Source organism: Mytilus edulis, chromosome 4, assembly GCF_963676685.1.
Source record: "Mytilus edulis chromosome 4, xbMytEdul2.2, whole genome shotgun sequence".
In the NCBI taxonomy this organism is placed as follows: Eukaryota; Metazoa; Mollusca; class Bivalvia; order Mytilida; family Mytilidae; genus Mytilus; species Mytilus edulis.
This window is the reverse complement of record NC_092347.1, coordinates 37,480,451-37,500,170: the sequence shown is the minus strand read 5'-3', so window position 1 is coordinate 37,500,170 and position 19,720 is coordinate 37,480,451. Positions and strand designations below refer to the sequence as shown.

General features: G+C 30.6%; 1 protein-coding gene across 3 annotated transcripts in view; it reads right to left on the bottom strand.

The window, feature by feature from the left end:
• Positions 1-19,720, bottom strand: part of LOC139519635 (uncharacterized) — a 38,790-nt gene that overhangs the window by 6,835 nt on the left and 12,235 nt on the right. For all 3 annotated transcript variants that reach the window (XM_071311836.1, XM_071311837.1, XM_071311838.1), the window contains 13 exons: positions 19,048-19,150; positions 18,023-18,453; positions 13,222-13,371; positions 12,015-12,140; positions 11,454-11,573; positions 7,534-7,611; positions 7,007-7,128; positions 5,436-5,525; positions 4,867-4,956; positions 4,172-4,285; positions 3,556-3,787; positions 2,280-2,432; positions 1,296-1,381 (listed from right to left, as the gene is read on the bottom strand). In XM_071311836.1, the coding sequence (XP_071167937.1) occupies positions 1,296-1,381; positions 2,280-2,432; positions 3,556-3,787; positions 4,172-4,285; positions 4,867-4,956; positions 5,436-5,525; positions 7,007-7,128; positions 7,534-7,611; positions 11,454-11,573; positions 12,015-12,140; positions 13,222-13,371; positions 18,023-18,453; positions 19,048-19,150 (1,895 nt within the window). The remainder of the gene's footprint in view (positions 1-1,295; positions 1,382-2,279; positions 2,433-3,555; positions 3,788-4,171; positions 4,286-4,866; positions 4,957-5,435; positions 5,526-7,006; positions 7,129-7,533; positions 7,612-11,453; positions 11,574-12,014; positions 12,141-13,221; positions 13,372-18,022; positions 18,454-19,047; positions 19,151-19,720) is intronic.

The following is a 19,720-nucleotide window of genomic DNA, read 5'->3' as shown; positions in this document are numbered from 1 at the left end:
TTTTGCTCATCGGTTACACATATTTTTTTATTATCTTTTAAAAAAAAAGCTGTACTTCAGGGGGCTTGTGGGTATAAATATCTTTTTTATATAATATAGGATTTTGCTATATTTTTTATAAATGAACTTTATCATATACTTAAAAAATAAAATAAAAAAATGGGTTAACCATTCATTTAACTTTACAATCTGCCTCCGAAAAGAAGCATACATTTTTGTTAATGTCCTTTTTTCTGTTGAACTAATAGAAGAAATAGAGGTAATATCTTAATAAAAAAAGAAATAAATTACAGAGATTGCTTAAATTTTACTGTTAAGTTACTGTTTACTTATTTAGTTTATGTCCAGTTTATTTGAATACAATAATAACAAGAATGTGTCCTAAGTACACGGATGACCCATCCACACTATCATTTTCTATGTTCAGTGGACTGTGAAAATGGGGTAAAATCTCTAATTTGGCATTAAAATTAGACAGATCATATCATAAGGAACATGTGTACTAAGTTTCAAGTTGATTGGACTTCAACTTCATCAAAAACTACCTTGACCGAAAACTTTAACCTGAAGAGGGACAGACGGACGAACGAGCAAAGGAACAGACAGACGAACGGACGGAAGAACAAACGAACGAACAGATGGATGGACAAAGGAATGAACAGAAGGACAGATGAACAACAGACGCACAGACCAGAAAACCTAATGCCCATAAATGGGGCATAAAAAAATATAGGTCACTAATGAGTTAAACAGTATATTTCAAAACTATTGAAATGGCATTTTTTGCACCAAAGGGAGATAATTTCAAGCTTTTTCAATGATATAAACTTTTTAAAAGTCATCTTGGGCCAAATGAAATTGATTTCTATGGTTGATGTTTGTACCATATCATAAAGTAATAACTAATAGTATAATTAATAAAATTTGTAATGAAAAAACAAATGTTTAATTTTTCACTGAAATTTTTGTACTCTGTAATGTCTTTATTCGTATATACAATTTTTGCCTCCTTAAACTAAACTATTGTTAAATTTAAACGATTTCTGTAATTTAGTTTGATATTTTCACTATTTCTCCTATTAGTTCAAAAGAAAAAAAGTACCTTTTCAAAAATGTATGCGTCTTTCGAAGGCAGATAGTGAGCTTAAATGAACGGTGACCCCATTTTTTAAATTTTATTTTTCTATTAGAAAAATCCTATATTAAAAAAAAAATGATTTATACCCGTGAGCCCCCTTAACTGAAAAAATGTAACACTTACTGTACAAATAACCAACTGTTTTGAATCTACTTACTGTAACCCATTGTTTTGCATGTTTCCTTACAACTATGCCTATTGATCTTCTACCGCCATCTTCATCACCTTTGTTCCAATGCACACCTGAAAATATATAAAATTTTAAAATATTTACTCTGATATTTTAAGGATTTAATTAATTACAAATATATATACAACATATCATTAGGCAGCATAACCAAGCAATCTACTCTTATCGTTACTTTTTTTTTTATTATCATTTAGGTGGTACCTAACACTACAGGGAGATAACTCTATAAAGTTATCTAAACGTTTTAATTACATTGTGTTGAAAAGGGAATATTAAGCTTCTCAGTGATTAAAATTGGTGTTTGTCAAACTGCTATATAAACAGTGTAATTTTTCTGATAAAACAGTTGGTTCAAATATTTTGAAATTTTTGTATTTTTGTCAAAGGGTCAAAGTTAATACTTAGTCAAAATTTTAAGAAAATTAAAGAGCCAAATTAATTTTAGTTTAAGTGTTGGGTACCACCTTAAATTGATCCTTAAATTGACACTCATGTCAGTTACTTCACTGTATGCAACTTTAAATCAGGCTGCTGGTTTTCTCCTTTTAATTGTTCCACATTTTGTCAAACCAGATTGTATAGCTTACTATGTACCCATTTTGCTGACCTATAGTTGTGAAATCCTTCTCTATTTGTTTTTTTGTTTTTTAGGTGAATAGTTGTTTTATATGCAATTATCTCTTTATTCGTATATACAATGTTTCATAATAGTTGATTCAAGAGATATAAGGTACAGATGTTTTATTAATAAGTAGAAAGAAAAGTTTAGCCAAGAATGAAAACCAGAGGAATCATTTAAACGGGAACAATGAAGAATATGCTAATAACAGTAAAATCAGATTAAAAATATAAGTGTTTAAGATCTTATGTATTTTCTTATGTGACAAAAAGACAGAGCACAAAACAACATGTATTACATCGGACTGTAACACTACATTTCAATATATATACCTCTGATTACACGGCATCCTGTATCAATATAACCTGGGATGGTTATGTCTATCTTTCTGTATATATACATTTTGTCAACCTCATGGTTTTCTGTTTCATACTTGTAGAAATGAATCTTGGTTGGTTTTTCATCCCATTTAACAACCATAGTATCTGAAATAAGAAACACATGCAGCATAAAGTTTATTTGTGCCATAAGTAAACAGTTTGGTAACTTTTTTTTATGTTTGCTTTGTTGTTGGGTTGCCATCTTAATGGCATCTAGAGGCTCTAAAGAGCCTGTGTCGCTCACCTTGGTCTATGTGAATATTAAACAAAGGACACAGATGGATTCATGACAAAATTGTGTTTTGGTGATGGTGATGTGTTTGAAGTTCTTACTTTACTGAACGTTCTTGCTACTTACAATTATCTCTATCTATAACAAACTTTGCACATTAGTAACAGAGGAAATTATTTTGTAAAAATATTCAAAAATTTACCAAATTAATGAAAATTGTTAAACATTGACTATAAAGGGCAATAACTCCTTAAGGGGTCAACTGACCATTTTGGTCATATTGACTGATTTGTAGATCTTACTTTGCTGAACATTATTGCTGTTATCATCTCTATCTGTAATAGTATTCAAGATAATAACCAAAAACGATAAAATTTCTTTAAAATTACCAATTCAGGGGCAGCAACCCAAAAACCGTTTGTCCGATTCATCTGAAAATTTTAAAGCAGATAGATCTTTTCTTGAAAAACAATTTTACTCCTATGTTCTATTTTTAGCCATGGTGGCCATCTTGGTTGGTTTGCAAGGTCACCGGACACATTTTTTAAAATAAATACCCTTAAAGATGATTGTGGCCAAGTTTAGGTAAATTTGGCCCAGTAGTTTCAGAGGAGAAGATTTTTGTAAAAGTTAACAACAACAGACGACGGACGCCAAGTGATGAGAAAAGCTCACTTGGCCCTTTGGGCCAGGTGAGCTAAAAAGGAAAGACATATAAAAGGCAACTATTTCTTTCCGATAATATTTTGTTATGTCACTGAGTTAATTAGTTAATCACCTGGTATATGCAGCTCTTATGAAAAAACAATATTACAATTGCTTATAAATGACAATTATTTCATCCTGACAGATACTCGAAAATATTTAAAAAAAAAAAAGGTTCTGTTTAAAAGTAGCTTTTGAGTATTATGAATATTAATGGATATAGTAACTTTTGTTAATAATTTGCTCAAAACACTTTTCCTTATTTATAATATATCTATATCTATATATTACTTCTCTTGCAATGAGCAACCACAGTTCCATTTTTATAAGGCTCTTTATGTGTGTCTTTAAATTTGGATCCTGGTTTCACTCTTGTTCCAATTGGTGGAAGACGTGAGAAGAATTCAGTTGGATAAAGGGTCACTCTGTAGTCATCATCATATTCAGGTGGTGGTTCTTGTTCAAACAATTCCTCTGGTATCTCAAACTTATATCTGTCACGTAACAGTGTACTTATCTCTGCCTGTTAAAAAAACCCCAATTACATGATATTTTTTATAAAATATGCACAGTCCAATTCAAAGGGGGAGGGGACTCCAATATTTAACTTATAATTACATTAAATCTTTTGTACAAATTAAGCATTTCAACATATCGTGTTTTGCATGGGAAGCAGACATTTTTGTTAAGGTAAATAACAGACTCAGTTGGCAAAGGGAGACAACTTATGTGGAGAGTGTAATGCTACTGGTAAAATTGGTTATTGCCGAATAGATTATCAAGAAATTGAAATTTTGCAGCAGTTTGATCCTTTGACCTCTTAACCGTTTTAAAATTTTAATCATCTTAAAACTAACCAAGAATAAAATAGCTTTAAACATTTTTTATTCATCTGAAAGTTAATTACCATATCAGTTTTGTTGAAGTAGTCATACTCTGCTGTGTGCTTGGCCAACAGTTCCTTTACATTGCCTCTGTTTTCCTGATCTCTTAATTCTGGTAGCATCTTTCCAATTATTGTCTGCAAAAAAATTAAAATATTTTGACTTTATTTTTCTTGAAATAAATGAACACTTTCAAAACAAATATATCATCGGTAGAAATTTTACAGCTACAATGTAAAAAGATCTGTAAGTATTATTTATAAAGAGATGCAATACCTGTACCTATCTTAATTAATGAAGATCATAGATGGGGGAGGCAATACATGTTTATGTTAACCTGTTTTGGCCTTTTTCAAGGTGCTGTTAACTGTTATCAGCATTTTTGCATTTGTTGTTAACTGTTTTTTTCCAAAATCAAGGTGTTGTTAACATGTTAACAGACCCCCTATTGTCCCCCTCATAGATGATCAAGAATCTCCATGAATACCAAATAGGCATATATGTTTTGACAAATACTAAAGAAAGGAGGATAAAAAAGATATATATGCTTGTGAAAAACTATGAATTGATGATATATAAAGAAATTCATTGATTTAAATAAAAGAACATGAAAAAACACTTTCTGCTATCCAATCAAAGTTGAGAATACTTATAAAACAAGTGAATATGTTAAAAAAACAAATAATGCTGGCAATTAATGCCACCTATACCAACTTACCTGGTATAAATAATATCTCCCAACATGTTTTGACCACAATGCCTGACCAAACTGTCCTTTTCCTTTCTTGGTAAACTTTTTGAGGAATCTCTGTAAAAAAGCCAGCATATCTTATTGAGTATGAATAATTTTAATTTTGTTGATAACATTTTTATGACATCTAATCTAAGGAATAGATATCTATATTATATTTTTCAATGTAAACAAAAAATTGGATCATGAATCAAAGCACAACTTTGAGAAAAAAAATGCAAGAAAGCAAATGTAAGAAGTTCCCAATTAAAAAACTGCTATGTCTGGAAATACATTCCAAATAATTTTCTCTGTTTCCTTCCCTAACATTATCAAATAAATGCATGAGAAATATCAGACAAGCAGTACTATCATTCAGATTTGTAATGATAATTTTATCCACAAAGTAAATTTCTGTCCCTTCCATTGCCACAATTTCCCTCATATAATCCTAAGCAATTGCTTCTCTGGAACAACTTGTGAAAACATTCTGTTGAAAATCCTTTTTTCACCCAATGATTATCTTAATATCTTACCTCCTCTGAGTAATATCTTACCTCCTCTGAGTCCATTCCTATTTCTACAGCTGTTAAGATAAATTTCTCTCTTAATAAATACGGCATAAATTTCATTATTCTATCCTCAATCTGAAAAATAGTATAAAATAGATATCTTTTAACTGTGAGTGTAACAGCATGTCAATCTGTAAAGTTATACAATGTATTTCAAATGACCAAAGCAATAATCATTATATTTTTTCATCTTATGTCAATTAATTCACTTTTAATTTATTTGCTATCTCTTAAAGAAAACAAGTTGTGGGTTTACCTCTATATAACCATATGCTCCACAGGGTGCAGCTTTATACCACTGCAGAGGTCGAAACCCTGACCCGGTTGGGCAAGTATGGACACAACATTTAAGCTTGAAACAGCTCTGAATTTGGATTGTGATTAAATAGTTGACACAACATAGGTTTCTGATACAGAATGAATGGGGTCTAAGAACTTAAACTTAAAAACTTAAAAATTGTAAATTGGACATTTACCTATCATTGTCCAATATCCAAAATCTAAATACATGGTTAGATTCAGCATATAATAGAACCCCAAGAATTCAATTTTTGATGAAATGAAATAATCTTCAATTTTAGACCCTTTAGACCTCAATGTGGACCTCAATTTGATAACCCGGCCCAAATATTAAAAATCTAAATACATGGTTAGATTCAGCATATTGAAGAACCCCATATATATTTAATTTTTGTTGAAATCAAACAAAGTTTTATTTTGGACCCCCATTTGGACCAACTTGAAAACTGGGCCCCTAATAAAAAATCTAAGTACATGTTTAGATTCAGCATATCAAAGAACCCAAAGAATTCAATTTTTGTTAAAATCAAACTTAGTTTAATTTTGGACCCTTTGGACCTTAATGCAGACCAATTTGAAAACAGGACCAAAAAATTAAGAATCTAAATACACAGTTAGATTTGGCATATCCTAGAACCCCAATAATTCATTTTTTGATGAAACCAAACAAAGTTTAATTTTGGACCCTTTTTGGCCCCTAATTCCTAAACTGTTGGGACCAAAACTTCCAAAATCAATCCCAACCTTCCTTTTATGGTCATAAACCTTGTGTTTAAATATCACAGATTTCTATTTACTTATACTAAAGTTATAGTGCAAAAAAAGCAAATGGATGACAATGACGATGATGACGCCAACGTCATACCAATATACTACAAAAAAAATTTCAATATGTGCGGTCGTATAAAAAGAAATCTGATGGCACAAAAATATTAAACACATCTAGAGATCAACATATGGTCTTCAACAATGAAAGGGTGTCTTTACAAAATGTTCAGTTCTAAAACAGCCATAGTATAAGACAGGTTGTGATTAAATTAAACAAAAACTATCAAATTTAAGCCATATACAACAAATTCTGTAAACACCCAAAAACCCCAACTTGACAAGGTTCCTAACTAGAGTATATTTTCATATCAGTAGAGATCACAGTGAAATTTGAGTTAAATGCTTACTAACACTGTTTTTTTTATACCACAAAATTGTAATGTTTTTTGTTATTTTTGTGCAATTCATAAGAAAAAAAGAATATTTACCCTTTCTAAATCAGCCTCATTTTCACAATTACTAAGAAAGTTTATCTCATCTGTCACATTGCCATCAGAAACCATGACAACTCTTACACCATGAGTTCTTCCATTTATTGTGCACTTCTTGGCTGCAAAACAGAAGAAATTTTTATAAAGGTCCCAGTAAATAAACTACACAGAGAACAATACCTATTGTATTCATTCAATAGGACAGGTGAACTTACAAAAGTTTAAATTACCTTGGTCAGATGGAGTGGAACACTTCCATTGGGGTCGCAATAATATTAAAGAAAAGTAAAAGTAACTGAAGTTGTGTATATTTCATTTAGCAATTCACAAGTAAAATGTTTTTAAAAAAAAGTATGGTAACCTATAGTTGCTTACATCTACATCAATTAAACTCTGGCGTGTAGATGTTTCTTTTTGTAATATACAAAATGATTGAAGGATACAAACAAAATCATATTTTCAAGAGTTATGTACCTTATGGAAAGGACAGTGTTTTTTTAAATTCAGTATCAAACAAAACATACCTTTCTTATGACAGTAACAAAACACACCCAGCAAGGCACTCCATAGATTTGTTCTACCAGCACATACATCTATATTATCTGCCAAAAGTCATTTTTAAATAGAAATGAAATAAACAACAAAATTAGGACACAAAGACTCATAATTCAGATGAGATAACAATTATTTGTTTATATATTTGTTACAAAGTATGAGTGAATTTCTTTTTTTTACAATTTTAGGATAACTTAACTGCATATTACGTAAATTATTTAATTGCCTATTCTTACTGTGAATTATCTCTAAGCAATGCTGTTTACCTTTACCTATTGTTCAACCAGATGAGATTGAGTCTACCTGTATAATTTTTTATTCATCAACCCAACCTTACAGCCAGGGATGGGGTAATTGAAAATGTAATGGTAATTAAGTGTAATGCATTACAATTTTCCATGTAATTGAATGTAATGTGTAATTGAGCATTTTTTAAATTACATGTAATGGTAATTTAATTAATTACATTGAAAAAAGTATGTAATGCTCAATTACTTTTGAATTACATTTCAATTACATATACTTTTATGGTGTTAAAGATAAGGATTTGTGTTTAATAATATAAATGGTAAAATAATACTTGTTTTTCAAATACTGACATTACATATTTTTTTAATATATGAAGTCTATAATTTATACTGAAGTTACAATGTATATTGATATTTATTTGACTTACAGATGTTTTTTTTTAATAATTATTATTTAATTATAAATTTAAAAAATGTGAGAATCATATAATAGTGTTCAGTTTTAAGAAAGATCTTTTAACTAAATAGATTGATAAGTAATTAATCACCTTGTTAACTAAAACCAAAAAAAAAGTATCACTGTGAAAAATCTTTCTTAGACAGTTCATTTAGAATTTAAAATCACTGCACACAATCATTTTGTCAAATTAGTATACACAAAAGGATTATAGAAATAAAAAAATTAACAGCTGTAAAAACAAACAGCAATTAATCAGATTAAAATGTCCAGGGGCAATGCCACTGTTACATGTATTTTTATCTAATTAGCAAAATATTGCTAATATTTAGACATTATACATACATAATTTGTACTAAAAATTATTTGTGACAAGCACACTTTTTGAAATTTTAATGTAAAAACAAATATTTATGATTGATGTATAATATCTTTATTTATATTATGTTTAATTTAAATGACTTCATTTCTGAGATGTCAAAATACCCCTTGATGTATTGGCAAGTTAATAAGAACCAATTCCCCCTCTTTTCAATATGATGATCTTATGATCATAAAACTTCCATGTTCTTATCAAGCAATATCTGCCACATAAGCACCTGTCGAAAAACGTTTATATTAATTGATGTCAAAGTGTTCAGACCAGAGAGATTCAGACTAAATGACAAAACATTAAAATAGCTAATGATTATCAAATGCAACGCTTAAACTATGCTTATACATCATGTACATGAATATTTTACACATGCATTATTTATACATGTATATATTGTTAAAAAATACCATGACGAAATGTAATGTGTAATTTAATTAATTACTTTACTAAAGTAATTGTAATTTAATTAATTACATTTCAAAAACAGTGTAATGTGTAATTGATGTAATTGATCATTTTTGCAATGTAATGTGTAATTTAATTAATTACATTCCAATGTAATTGACCCCAAGTCTGCTTACAGCATGCGCATTTTTGTTGAAGCTTTACTTCACTTCGGGTTTTTCTATAATACAATTACTGGTAGAGAAGAGAAAGCTAGTTGTTATTCCAATGAAAATTATGACATACAGAGGGTGGACCATTCCCAAAAGTAAGTTTATTCCTGTCACAATCTATAATGTTTGTACCAATACAGGTACCACATATTTAGTGGCTTTCAGATTATTTGCTTGTTTTAAATGTTGTTCTGCAATAACTGTTGACATTAACCAGAACGTGTACAAGTTCAGGAAATGAATCTACAATTTTAGCTAATATAGCTCAATTAAACTTTATATGAGCTTAATTATGCCATCAAATATTATCTCCCTTGACAATTTTTCAATAATATTTCTATTTCTTGTTTGTTATTTGCAAATAATTACATTAGATGTATGTTTCATTATAATATTTTATTCTGATTGGCTAACTGCACATCACGTGTTATTCCGTAAGCAGTTGCATTGCTCAATACAACTTTTCACTCATAATAACACATGCTCCAACAATAAAGTGCACAGGTGAATTAAATAATAAAATATATAAAATTCATGTTTTCATGATCATAGCTAAAAAATGTAATTATAAGTATTGAATGCTTCTTTTTGTAACCTTATAGGGTTGTAAAAGCGTTGACCCTGCGTAAAATGTACTTCGGTCAACGCTTTTACACCCCAATAAATTTACAAATAGAAGCATTCAATTCTGAAGTGTATTTTGAAATATTTGAAATGTTAAGGAAGTACTGTAGAAAGTAATAATGCATATTTTTTTTTACTCTAACTGTATAAAAAAAATCCCCCCCCTAAAAAAAAAGATAATATAATAAAATTGTACACATAAATATTTAACTATTTTTTCAGACTTAACTTCCAAATATTGGTCACCTGGTGGAGAGTTGTCTCATTAGCAATCATATCACAATTTTCAATTTTACATGACAGTATAGTTATGGGAGAGATCCGTTTGCGCCAAAAATGGGTCCTTTTGCGCCACAACTTTTTTTCTCCAATGCTACGATTGCGCCACCTGTTTTAAAATAACTAGGTATCATTTGCGCCAAAAATAAAATATACGATTGCGCCAATATAAAGAAAAATGACTTCAATTCTTCTTTATCCGTGCTTGGGACCGACAGTATGAATAACTTTAAAATATAAAACTATGTAAAGGCTGTCTTATGCACTTCGAGTCATTTTTCTGTAGATGTTCCTCTTCGTGATGGAATAGCTGCGAACATATGATCTTAGCTGGTCTTTCGGATATATTTTCTGTAGCTTTTCTTTTGCATATTCGTAGTATTTGACGCTCTAACTTTGTGGGTCTGTCTCATGTATATGTGCAAGATTTCCACTCAGACCAGCTACATGTAGTCATTGCTCATCGGTATAAGCTGTAGCACTGCAGTTTTTTGTAGTTCATCGCCATCTTATTTCTCCACTTTTCTTAATAAAAGTCTGACGAAATTTATTGCCGTTGAACACAACACCTGGCTTCCCTCGATTCGATTCTCATTTCTTTATAGTTACATCCATGTTATCAACGCGAAGACTAGTACTTTTCTTAAACTGGTTCTTTTATATTTGCCACTGAACAAATTTGTGTTTAGTGTTTATATGCATACCTTTAGTTTAATGGTAATTCTAATATTTAAAGTCACCTTTCACCAACAAGAGTAATAATTATGTATCGAATAAACATTTATATGACAAAAATGATTCTAAATATATATCGATCTTTAATATGTATAATCAATATGTGTTCAAGTAAATTGGCGCAAATGAGTTCCGAAAACTGGCGCAAATGATACATTTGAAGAAAAAAAAATTGGCGCAAATGATAGCCATGAAAAACAGTAATTGGCGCAAAAGGAGTGCTGCCATAGTTATTTCTTAAATCTACATTGGCTAGAGGTACAGAGGGAAGGTTGAGATCTCACAAAACATGTTTAAAACCACCACATTTTGCGCTTGTGTCAAGTCAGGAGCCTCTGGCCTTTGTTAGTCTTGTATTTTTTTTATTAATCTTAGTTCATTTATATGTTTTGGAGTTAAGTGTGACGTTCATTTTCACTGAACTAGTACACCATTTTATTTAGGTGCCAGCTGAGGATTTTCTCGCTGTGTTGAAGACCCATTGGTGGCCTTCAGCTGTTGTCTGCTCACACTTTATACAAAACAAAAAGTAAATACACAATTCTATACCAACCTAAACATTCTCGAATGAGTGAGTAATCATTTGTAAACTCATGTAATATACCAGCATGTGATCCAAACTCAAATACTCCAACCATCTCTTCTAAATTATACTCTGTCGCTGTTTCTATTTCTGTAAAAAAGAAAATGAAACCATGTAATATCATCAAGTAACTGCATCCACTATCTGTCAAAATTTTTAAGAAAGATGGAGAAAAAATGTGAAAATATTCTTTTATAAGAAAAAACTTGATGACAGACCTTTAATACACTTTTCAAAATTTATTCAACTAGGTGTTAACATCACTTGCCCTATGTGCCTCCGTGCATAATAAGGACTAGGTAGGTAGGTATAGGTAGGTGATAACATCTAGACTATATTTTAAAACACGTCTTCTGCTGAATGCAATATACTGACTTCTAGATGTTTTTATAAATTTTGATGTTGCTGGACCGTTTCTTCTCATTGACAACATCTTCTTTTATTAATATTTCTTCAAAATATTGCATACCATCTTTATTGTTACAGTGACAGCATTTAATTTCTTATAGCTTTTACATATAGGTATCATACCATCTAAAAATTCATTAACAAATTTTCTGGTTTCTAGCAAGCCACCAGGTCCTGTACTATATGATGTATCTAACAGTAGTAATGTATATAATCCTTTAGGTAACTGTTCATTCTTTTTACTGTCCACTAAAATAAAGATGCATATTTTAAAGTAGAATAAAAGTTGTTTATAACATGCATTTCAGATATTATTAAAAAAACATTTATAATCCTCATACAAGTTTAATTAGAACAAAATGTATCTTCAAGGTAGGTAATTTTGTGTTTTAATACAAACAATGTTGTTTGATCTCCAAACCATATTGAATTCTGCTTTCAAAATGTAATAGCAATTGTATTTCCCAAAAGTATATCCTGTCGAGTAACTTGAATGCCCTTGCTCTCTTTTCCATTGTGGAGAATGACTTGAAAGGAAGATAACTTTCAAGTATGTAAGATTGACTTGTCTCATCAATAAATATGAAAATACACTTCTTAAACGTTCTGCATTCATTGAAAAGGATTTGCAAGTAAATATCCTGTTAAATATTATCTTTTTTTTTAAGTTTTCAAATTCAGCATAATAAACTGTCTCCCCTTATAAAAGGGGCTCATGGGTTTAAATCAAATTTCTATAAATGAACTTTATCTTATACTTAATAGAAAAATGAAATAAAAAATGGGGTCACCGTTCATTTACGCTCACAATCTGCTTTTGAAAAAAGCATACATTTTTGTTAATGTTCTTTTTTTCTGTTGAACTAATAGGAGAAAAAGCGGTAATATCAAAATAAAAAAGAACTAAATTACAGAAATTGCTTAAATTTTACAAATATTTAGTTCATGTACAGCTTATTTGAAAACAACAATAAAAAATATAGGTCACTGATGAGTTAAAAAAGATATTTCAATTTTAATGCCAAAAAATGTCAATTTTTGCACCAAAGGGAGATAATTTGGAGCTTTTTCAATGATATCTACAAATCACCATAGGCCAACACAAATTGATTTTTTGGAATGATTTTTGTACCTCATGATAAAGTAACAACTACTACAACACACTGTACAAATATTAGGTGGGATGTTTTGAATTTACATTTATTTTCTAAAAGAAATGCACTACAAAATTACTGTGTTCTTGAACCAATAGTCATGTACTAGATATGTCAGCCACACCTTTTCAATAAAAATATGTTTTATTTTCTTCATACAAATAAATTAGACTTACATGCTGCAATTTTGTATATAAATTCTTTAACATTAGGATCAGTGATTATAAATCCTAAGGATTTAAGATAATCTTTGCCATTATTGAATTTAATATCTTTATAAGGTACCATTACTGGTTGATAGTCAGGTACAGTGTGAGGATAGGTCACTGAAAATAAAAAAAAATTCTGATAATATATATTCTTACAAAGGTTAATAAGATATTCTAAAACACATGAACTCTTAATAAATTGAGTGAATAAGCGTAATATTCATTTTTTTATTATATATTTTTGAGAAATGGAGTTGATACAACTTGGAAAGTCTAATTGAAAATCAATTATGATTAAAAAAGATACCAGAGACATCTCATAAATCGAAAATAAACTGACAACGCCATGGCCAAAAAATTAAAAAGACAATGTAATTCAGTGGTTGTGGTTTGTTTTTATGTGTAACATATTTGTTTTGTTTTTCGGTTATTTTTTTATATAAATAAGGCCGTTTGTTTTCTTGTTTGAATTGTTTTACATTGTCATATCTGGGCTTTTTATAGCTGACTATGTGATGTGGGCTTTGCTCGTTGTTGAAGGCCATATGATATGGTGACCTATAGTTGTTAATGTCTGTGTCATTTTGGTCTCTTGTGGACAGTTGTCTCATTGGCAATTATACCACATCTTCTTTTTTTTTATGTAAACAGACAAATAATAGTAAACGAGACACAACATAGAAAACTAAAGACTAAGCAACACAAACCCCACCAACTGGGGATGGTCCCTGGTGATCCAGAAGGGTAAGCAGATCCTGCTCCACATGTGGCACCAATCATGTTATTCATGTTATTACAAACCTGATAAATAGTCTAATTCGGTAGGTCACATCTATAGTGAAAATGGAAGTGGATTGTAGTTAGGACATAAGGAACATATCTGATATCATCTGTGAAACGGTTATTCAATAACGGTCAACCAACCTAATGTGATGGCGTCCGTAAATTTTATAAAGGGATGATTTCAACTTCACCATTTGGAACTCTTGGTTTAATAGCTTCCTTGAAAGCAACAACCTTCTATCAAGAAAATCATTATAAGAAATACAAGCCCAGGAATATTGTATCAATTGGGAGATATATACTCCATATGCAGGCTTAATATACTACTTTTAAAACATTTTTATATATATATATTATAGAATGCTTCCTGACCTTAAAAGTGTAAGAGGGTTACACTCTGTCAATTGTCTAGCAATGAATGATAATTGGTAAAAATTTGAAGCAATACTATAACTTTTCAATGCTGTCATTCATAAATCCACAAACACATGCTGGGACCTTGATTTTACATTCACTGGGGAAAAGCTGATGACCGTAACTGCATTCACGGTCATCCCAAGATGTCGGATGAAAAATTAGGTCAGTTTCTGTATTGTCTGTTAAAGTGTTTCTATATCATTTTCTTTACAAATCATACATTGAAACGATGTAAATTTATAAAAGAATCACTCCAAAATCACTAATTACTTCCGAGAAATGTGCATGAAACGGGAAATTTGCTTTGAAAATATCGTTAAGATGACCGTAAATCATAATCAAAATATTTTCAAGATGACCGTAACATAAAACAAGGATGACCGTGATTGGTAAAAAGATGACCGTAACTTGTAAAGGATGACCGTAATTTGTAAAGACTGACTGTAATTTATATAGGACGACCGTAACTTTTATAGGATGACCATCAATTCTAAGAAATATCCGTATTGTATTCAAAGCTTTTTTGTTGAGTTTGTCGATCTCAATAGGGGCTCGGTTAGCGGATATAAATATGTTTCATAAATTTCTTTTTTTAAACTATAATATAATTGGCCATATTTAGGATTTATATCAATGATAGTAAATTGCATATTTCTCGTAAACAATGAAATATTTATTGATATCGACGTTAAAATTTTAACACAAATTTACAGCGATACGACGAAAATTTGAAGAAACATGAATGTGTCCCTAGTACACGGATGCCTCATCTACACTATCATTTTCTATGTTTAGTGGACTATGAAAATGGGATAAAACTGTAATTTGGCATTAGAATTAAAAAGATTATTCCATAGGGAAAATGTGTACTAAGTTTCAATTTTATTTAACTTGAAGCTGGACAAACGGACAAACAAACAGACGAACGGACGAACGTACGCACAGACCATAAAAATATAATGCCAATAAATGGAGCATTAAAAACATTAATAATACATACGAATATTTGGTAATCGAGCCCATGTGTATGGGTCCAGAGGAAGCAGATTAAAATCTTAATTTGTCTTGATATATGCAGGCGGAAACACTTTTGAAATAGAACAAAAGAATCGAAGCTCTGTGTTTATCGAGAAATCGATAAAAGTTAACTGTAATGTTTGATATAGTAACAAAATTTTAAAAAGTTAATAGAAACAAATAAAACGACAATTTTCTTATTTTAAAAACACCATTTGCATAAGTTTTCAATGTATCTATTACATAGTAATGCAAAACAATAAGATATAAAGTCGACGACATGGTTCTTATCGGGGCCTTTTATAGCTGACCATGCGGTATGGGCTTTGCTCATTGTTGAAGGCCTTACGGTTACCTATAGTTGTTAATGTTTGTGTCATTTTGGTCTTTTCTGGATAGCTGTCTCATTGGCAATAATACCACATCTTCTTTTTTATATATAGTATCTATAAGTTGGATGTAGAAAATGCATAACCTCCGATTTTTTTTTATCACGGACGGAGAACATATCAATCTTTTAGTTCAGAAATTTTCATGTCTGCCCTTCCATTATGTGAATCAAGAAAAAATTCCCCAAAACAGGTAACGATTGTATCGAAAAGAGAAAAATCGAGTGCACCTTTTTATGTTAGGGCATGTTTGGGGTGTATATTTTGTCTTTAAAACGTACAAAGCAACAAGTGAGAGGTTTAGCTAGCTATAAAACCAGGTTCAATCCACCATTTTCTACATTAGAAAATGCCTGTACCAAGTCAGGAATATGACAGTTGTTATCCATTCGTTTGATGTGTTTGGACTTTTGATTTTGCCTTTTGATTTTTGATTTTCCTTTTTGAATTTTCCTCGGAGTTCAGTATTTTTGTGTTTTTACTTTTTATATAGCATCTCGCTTCAGATTCTATCATTATTATATATCAAAGCTACAGGTTGACTTTATAACGTAAAAAAATGACAGTACGAAAAGATGAAATATATGGGTCAATTGAGATACCTATCTAATGAATCACAAAAACAGAGTAGGTGTGTTCGAATAGCTATTTTTTCCAAAAGTACTTGACGACAGTCTTTTAATTTGGATGATGAAAATGTGTGTGTGATAACTAGGGTTTATAATCTTCAACCACTGAAAATGTTTAGTCTGCCCTTCCACGAAATATTTAATTAGAATTTTTTTAAATGCTTAAGAATTTTCAAAAATTCCATCTGACATCCAAACAGACAATATTTTTAAGTTGAATCAATGCAGACAAAATCATTGACTAATGCTCATTAGCTAGTAGATACATTTGTATTTTAAAATATAACTGACATATAACGATCGATCGTAATGGTGCTATGTGGATAAATTTATCAGTTTTCAAGAGCAAAATTGGCAGAGCGTCATCCCTACAATGGCTTCCATTTCTACGACTGTGAGCATGAACTGGCGTAATGGGGAAATAATTTTGAAGAAGTAGAATCCTGACTGTATGAATAACATTTCTGTATATATACAAATTGACAACGTTCCGCCTTGTGATACGCTTTTCGTACAATACTATTTTAAGGATCTACTTTGCTGGAGCTCACCTTCACTAGTTTATTCGAATGATATTTTCAAAATATTTCTGTTATTTTATTTGCACAACAAAATGAAAGACGATATAATATCAATGGGTGTACATGCAATTTTTTGGCATTTTTAAAAATGTGTATTTATCATATGTCATTAAAAGGAATCCCAGAAACAAAAACAAAAATCTTTTGTCGAGCAGATGAAGGCTGTGCACCGCATGTCTTTTGGCAAATTCATTTTAAAAATTGAACCCTCTACTGTAAAAAAGATACATATGGTAATCTTTGCATTTGAAGCGCGTCTTATTTTCTTCTACCTATAGGATAAAACTTTCAACACGATTAATCATTTGATACAAAAAGATAGTTATATAAATACGGATATTTCTTAGAATTGAGGGTCATCCTTTAAAAGTTACGGTCATCATTTACAAATTACGGTCATCTTAAAAGCAGTTACGGTCAGCCTTGTTATGAATCGCTGATTCTGTTACGGTCATCTCGATTGTGATTTACGGTCATTTTGGCGATTTTTTCAAATCGAATTTCCCGTTTCATGCACATTTCTCAGAAGTAATTAGTGATTTTCGAGTGATTCTTTTATAAATTTACATCGTTTCAATGTATGATTTGTAAAGAAAATGATATAGAAACACTTTAACAGACAATACAGAAACTGACCTAATTTTTCATCCGACATCTTGGGATGACCGTGAATGCAGTTACGGTCATCAGCTTTACCCCAGTGACATTTCCCAAGAAATTAATAATCTTCCAAAATTCCTCCTAGTGAATGAAATGTTTGATAATCTGATTCAAGGCTTATGCACAGAACCTTGAAGATAAAACATTGAGATAATTGTAAAAGGGAAAGAAATAAAGATGGTTGTATTCTGGTGCTATTTATATATCCCTTCCACAACTTTTTTTTTAAATGACAAGGTTAAAAAGAATCAATTCTACACCTTCCCATAAAATGACTTTAAGAATTCATTACCTGAAAGTTTACTTTCTATAGTCATAGCTATATCAGTGTCCTCCTCAGATTCCTCACCGAGATCTCCCATATCATTATTTTGTGAAACATAACTACTTGAGGCTCCGTTCAACCTCTCATCTCTACTGGATCCTGCTGCCACATTTTTTTGTGATAAATTAGCATTAAACAAAGATTCTTGGACTGGTACTCTATGCTGATCTGTCTCTATACTGTTTTGCCTTTGCACATTGGGAACAGGTGATGACCTGCCATTCCCACCACTTCCTGTGATGTTATTTTGTTTAGGTTCTGTTGCTGACATATGGTTTGGTAGAGTTTTAGCTTTTAGAATATCTGACTCAGAGGAGCTTATTTCAGAAGTCAAATTTGGTGTTTCAGTTTTTGGTGGCAATGCGTTATGATGTTGTTTTCTTCTGTCCTTTTTTGTCCTAAAACAAATGTATATATTTTGTATTACAATCTTGTTTTATATGAATCTTTAATTTATCTATTTGCTGTATCCTTTCAGATCTTGCTAAAATTAAAGTATCTTTTTGTATTAAACATGTTAAACAAGCAAAATTTACATTTTTACTCAGTATTTAATAGTTCATATCCAATACTAAAAATTCTCACCAAAGCAATGTTACTTTTTTTTTGTAGAAAGATAACAGGATGTGTTCAAGCAGCAGTTACATAAATAGAATAAAGGACAAAGAATATGTTGTCCGAAGTGCATCAAAAGTTCATTTGATAAGAAAATAACAAAGAAGCCAAACAACTTGACAATGATCATACATAAAGTTGTTCTATCCAACCTTTATTATATTTCAATGTACTATACAAGATTTTTGCATAGACACATAAAGAAATGTCTTAGTAATTGACAAAACTAAAAACCAATACATGTATGATGTAAAATAATTATTTTTAGTAGTTTTCTATCTGATGATTCTGGATTTTTTTGTCTTTTGAAATCGCAACAGTTTTCTTCGGCTTATGAGTTTTCAATATGCTCTTGGTATTGTTTGTATCTTGTTTACCTTGGACTTGTGTCTTCCTCTAAAGAATGGTCTGTAATTAGTGTTGCTCTATCCACGTCTGTGTCGTCTGAGCTCAAATCAGATTGTGATCTCTTTCTATAACCTACAATGATCGGTAAAATTATCGTTTTTTTCATTTTAGTTTTTTCAATATTAATCAAACTGTTATTTTAACAAGCCATTGAATAGAACTTTAGTTAATTTTTTTTTATTAGGTCTCTTTGGAATATTTTTAAGGTTTTAAGACAGACAATTTGCTAATCATCAAACTTAAAAGCAAATACTATTTACAGTTCCTGTCATACACCGTAGTCAAGATAATTCAAATCAGTCAAAGATCTCCATATTATATAAAGTACTGATCTAGTTTTTCAAGGCTAAACATTTTTGAAATTGACCAATCAGAATAAAAACACCTAGATGGTAGAAATTCCAAATCAATAAAAAAATGTTTCAAACAGAATTTCAATAAATACAAAAGGTAGATGGAAATGACAAATATGCTATAGGACTCACGTAAAGTATGTTTCAATGCGAAACTTAGGTTTGACCACTCACCAGTGGCAAATCCAGGGGAGGGTTGGGGTTCTAGGGTTGGAACCCCCCCCCCCCTTTTGTTATATAATCAATGCATTTGAATGGGGACATATAGTTTGAAGTTCATCTTTATCCT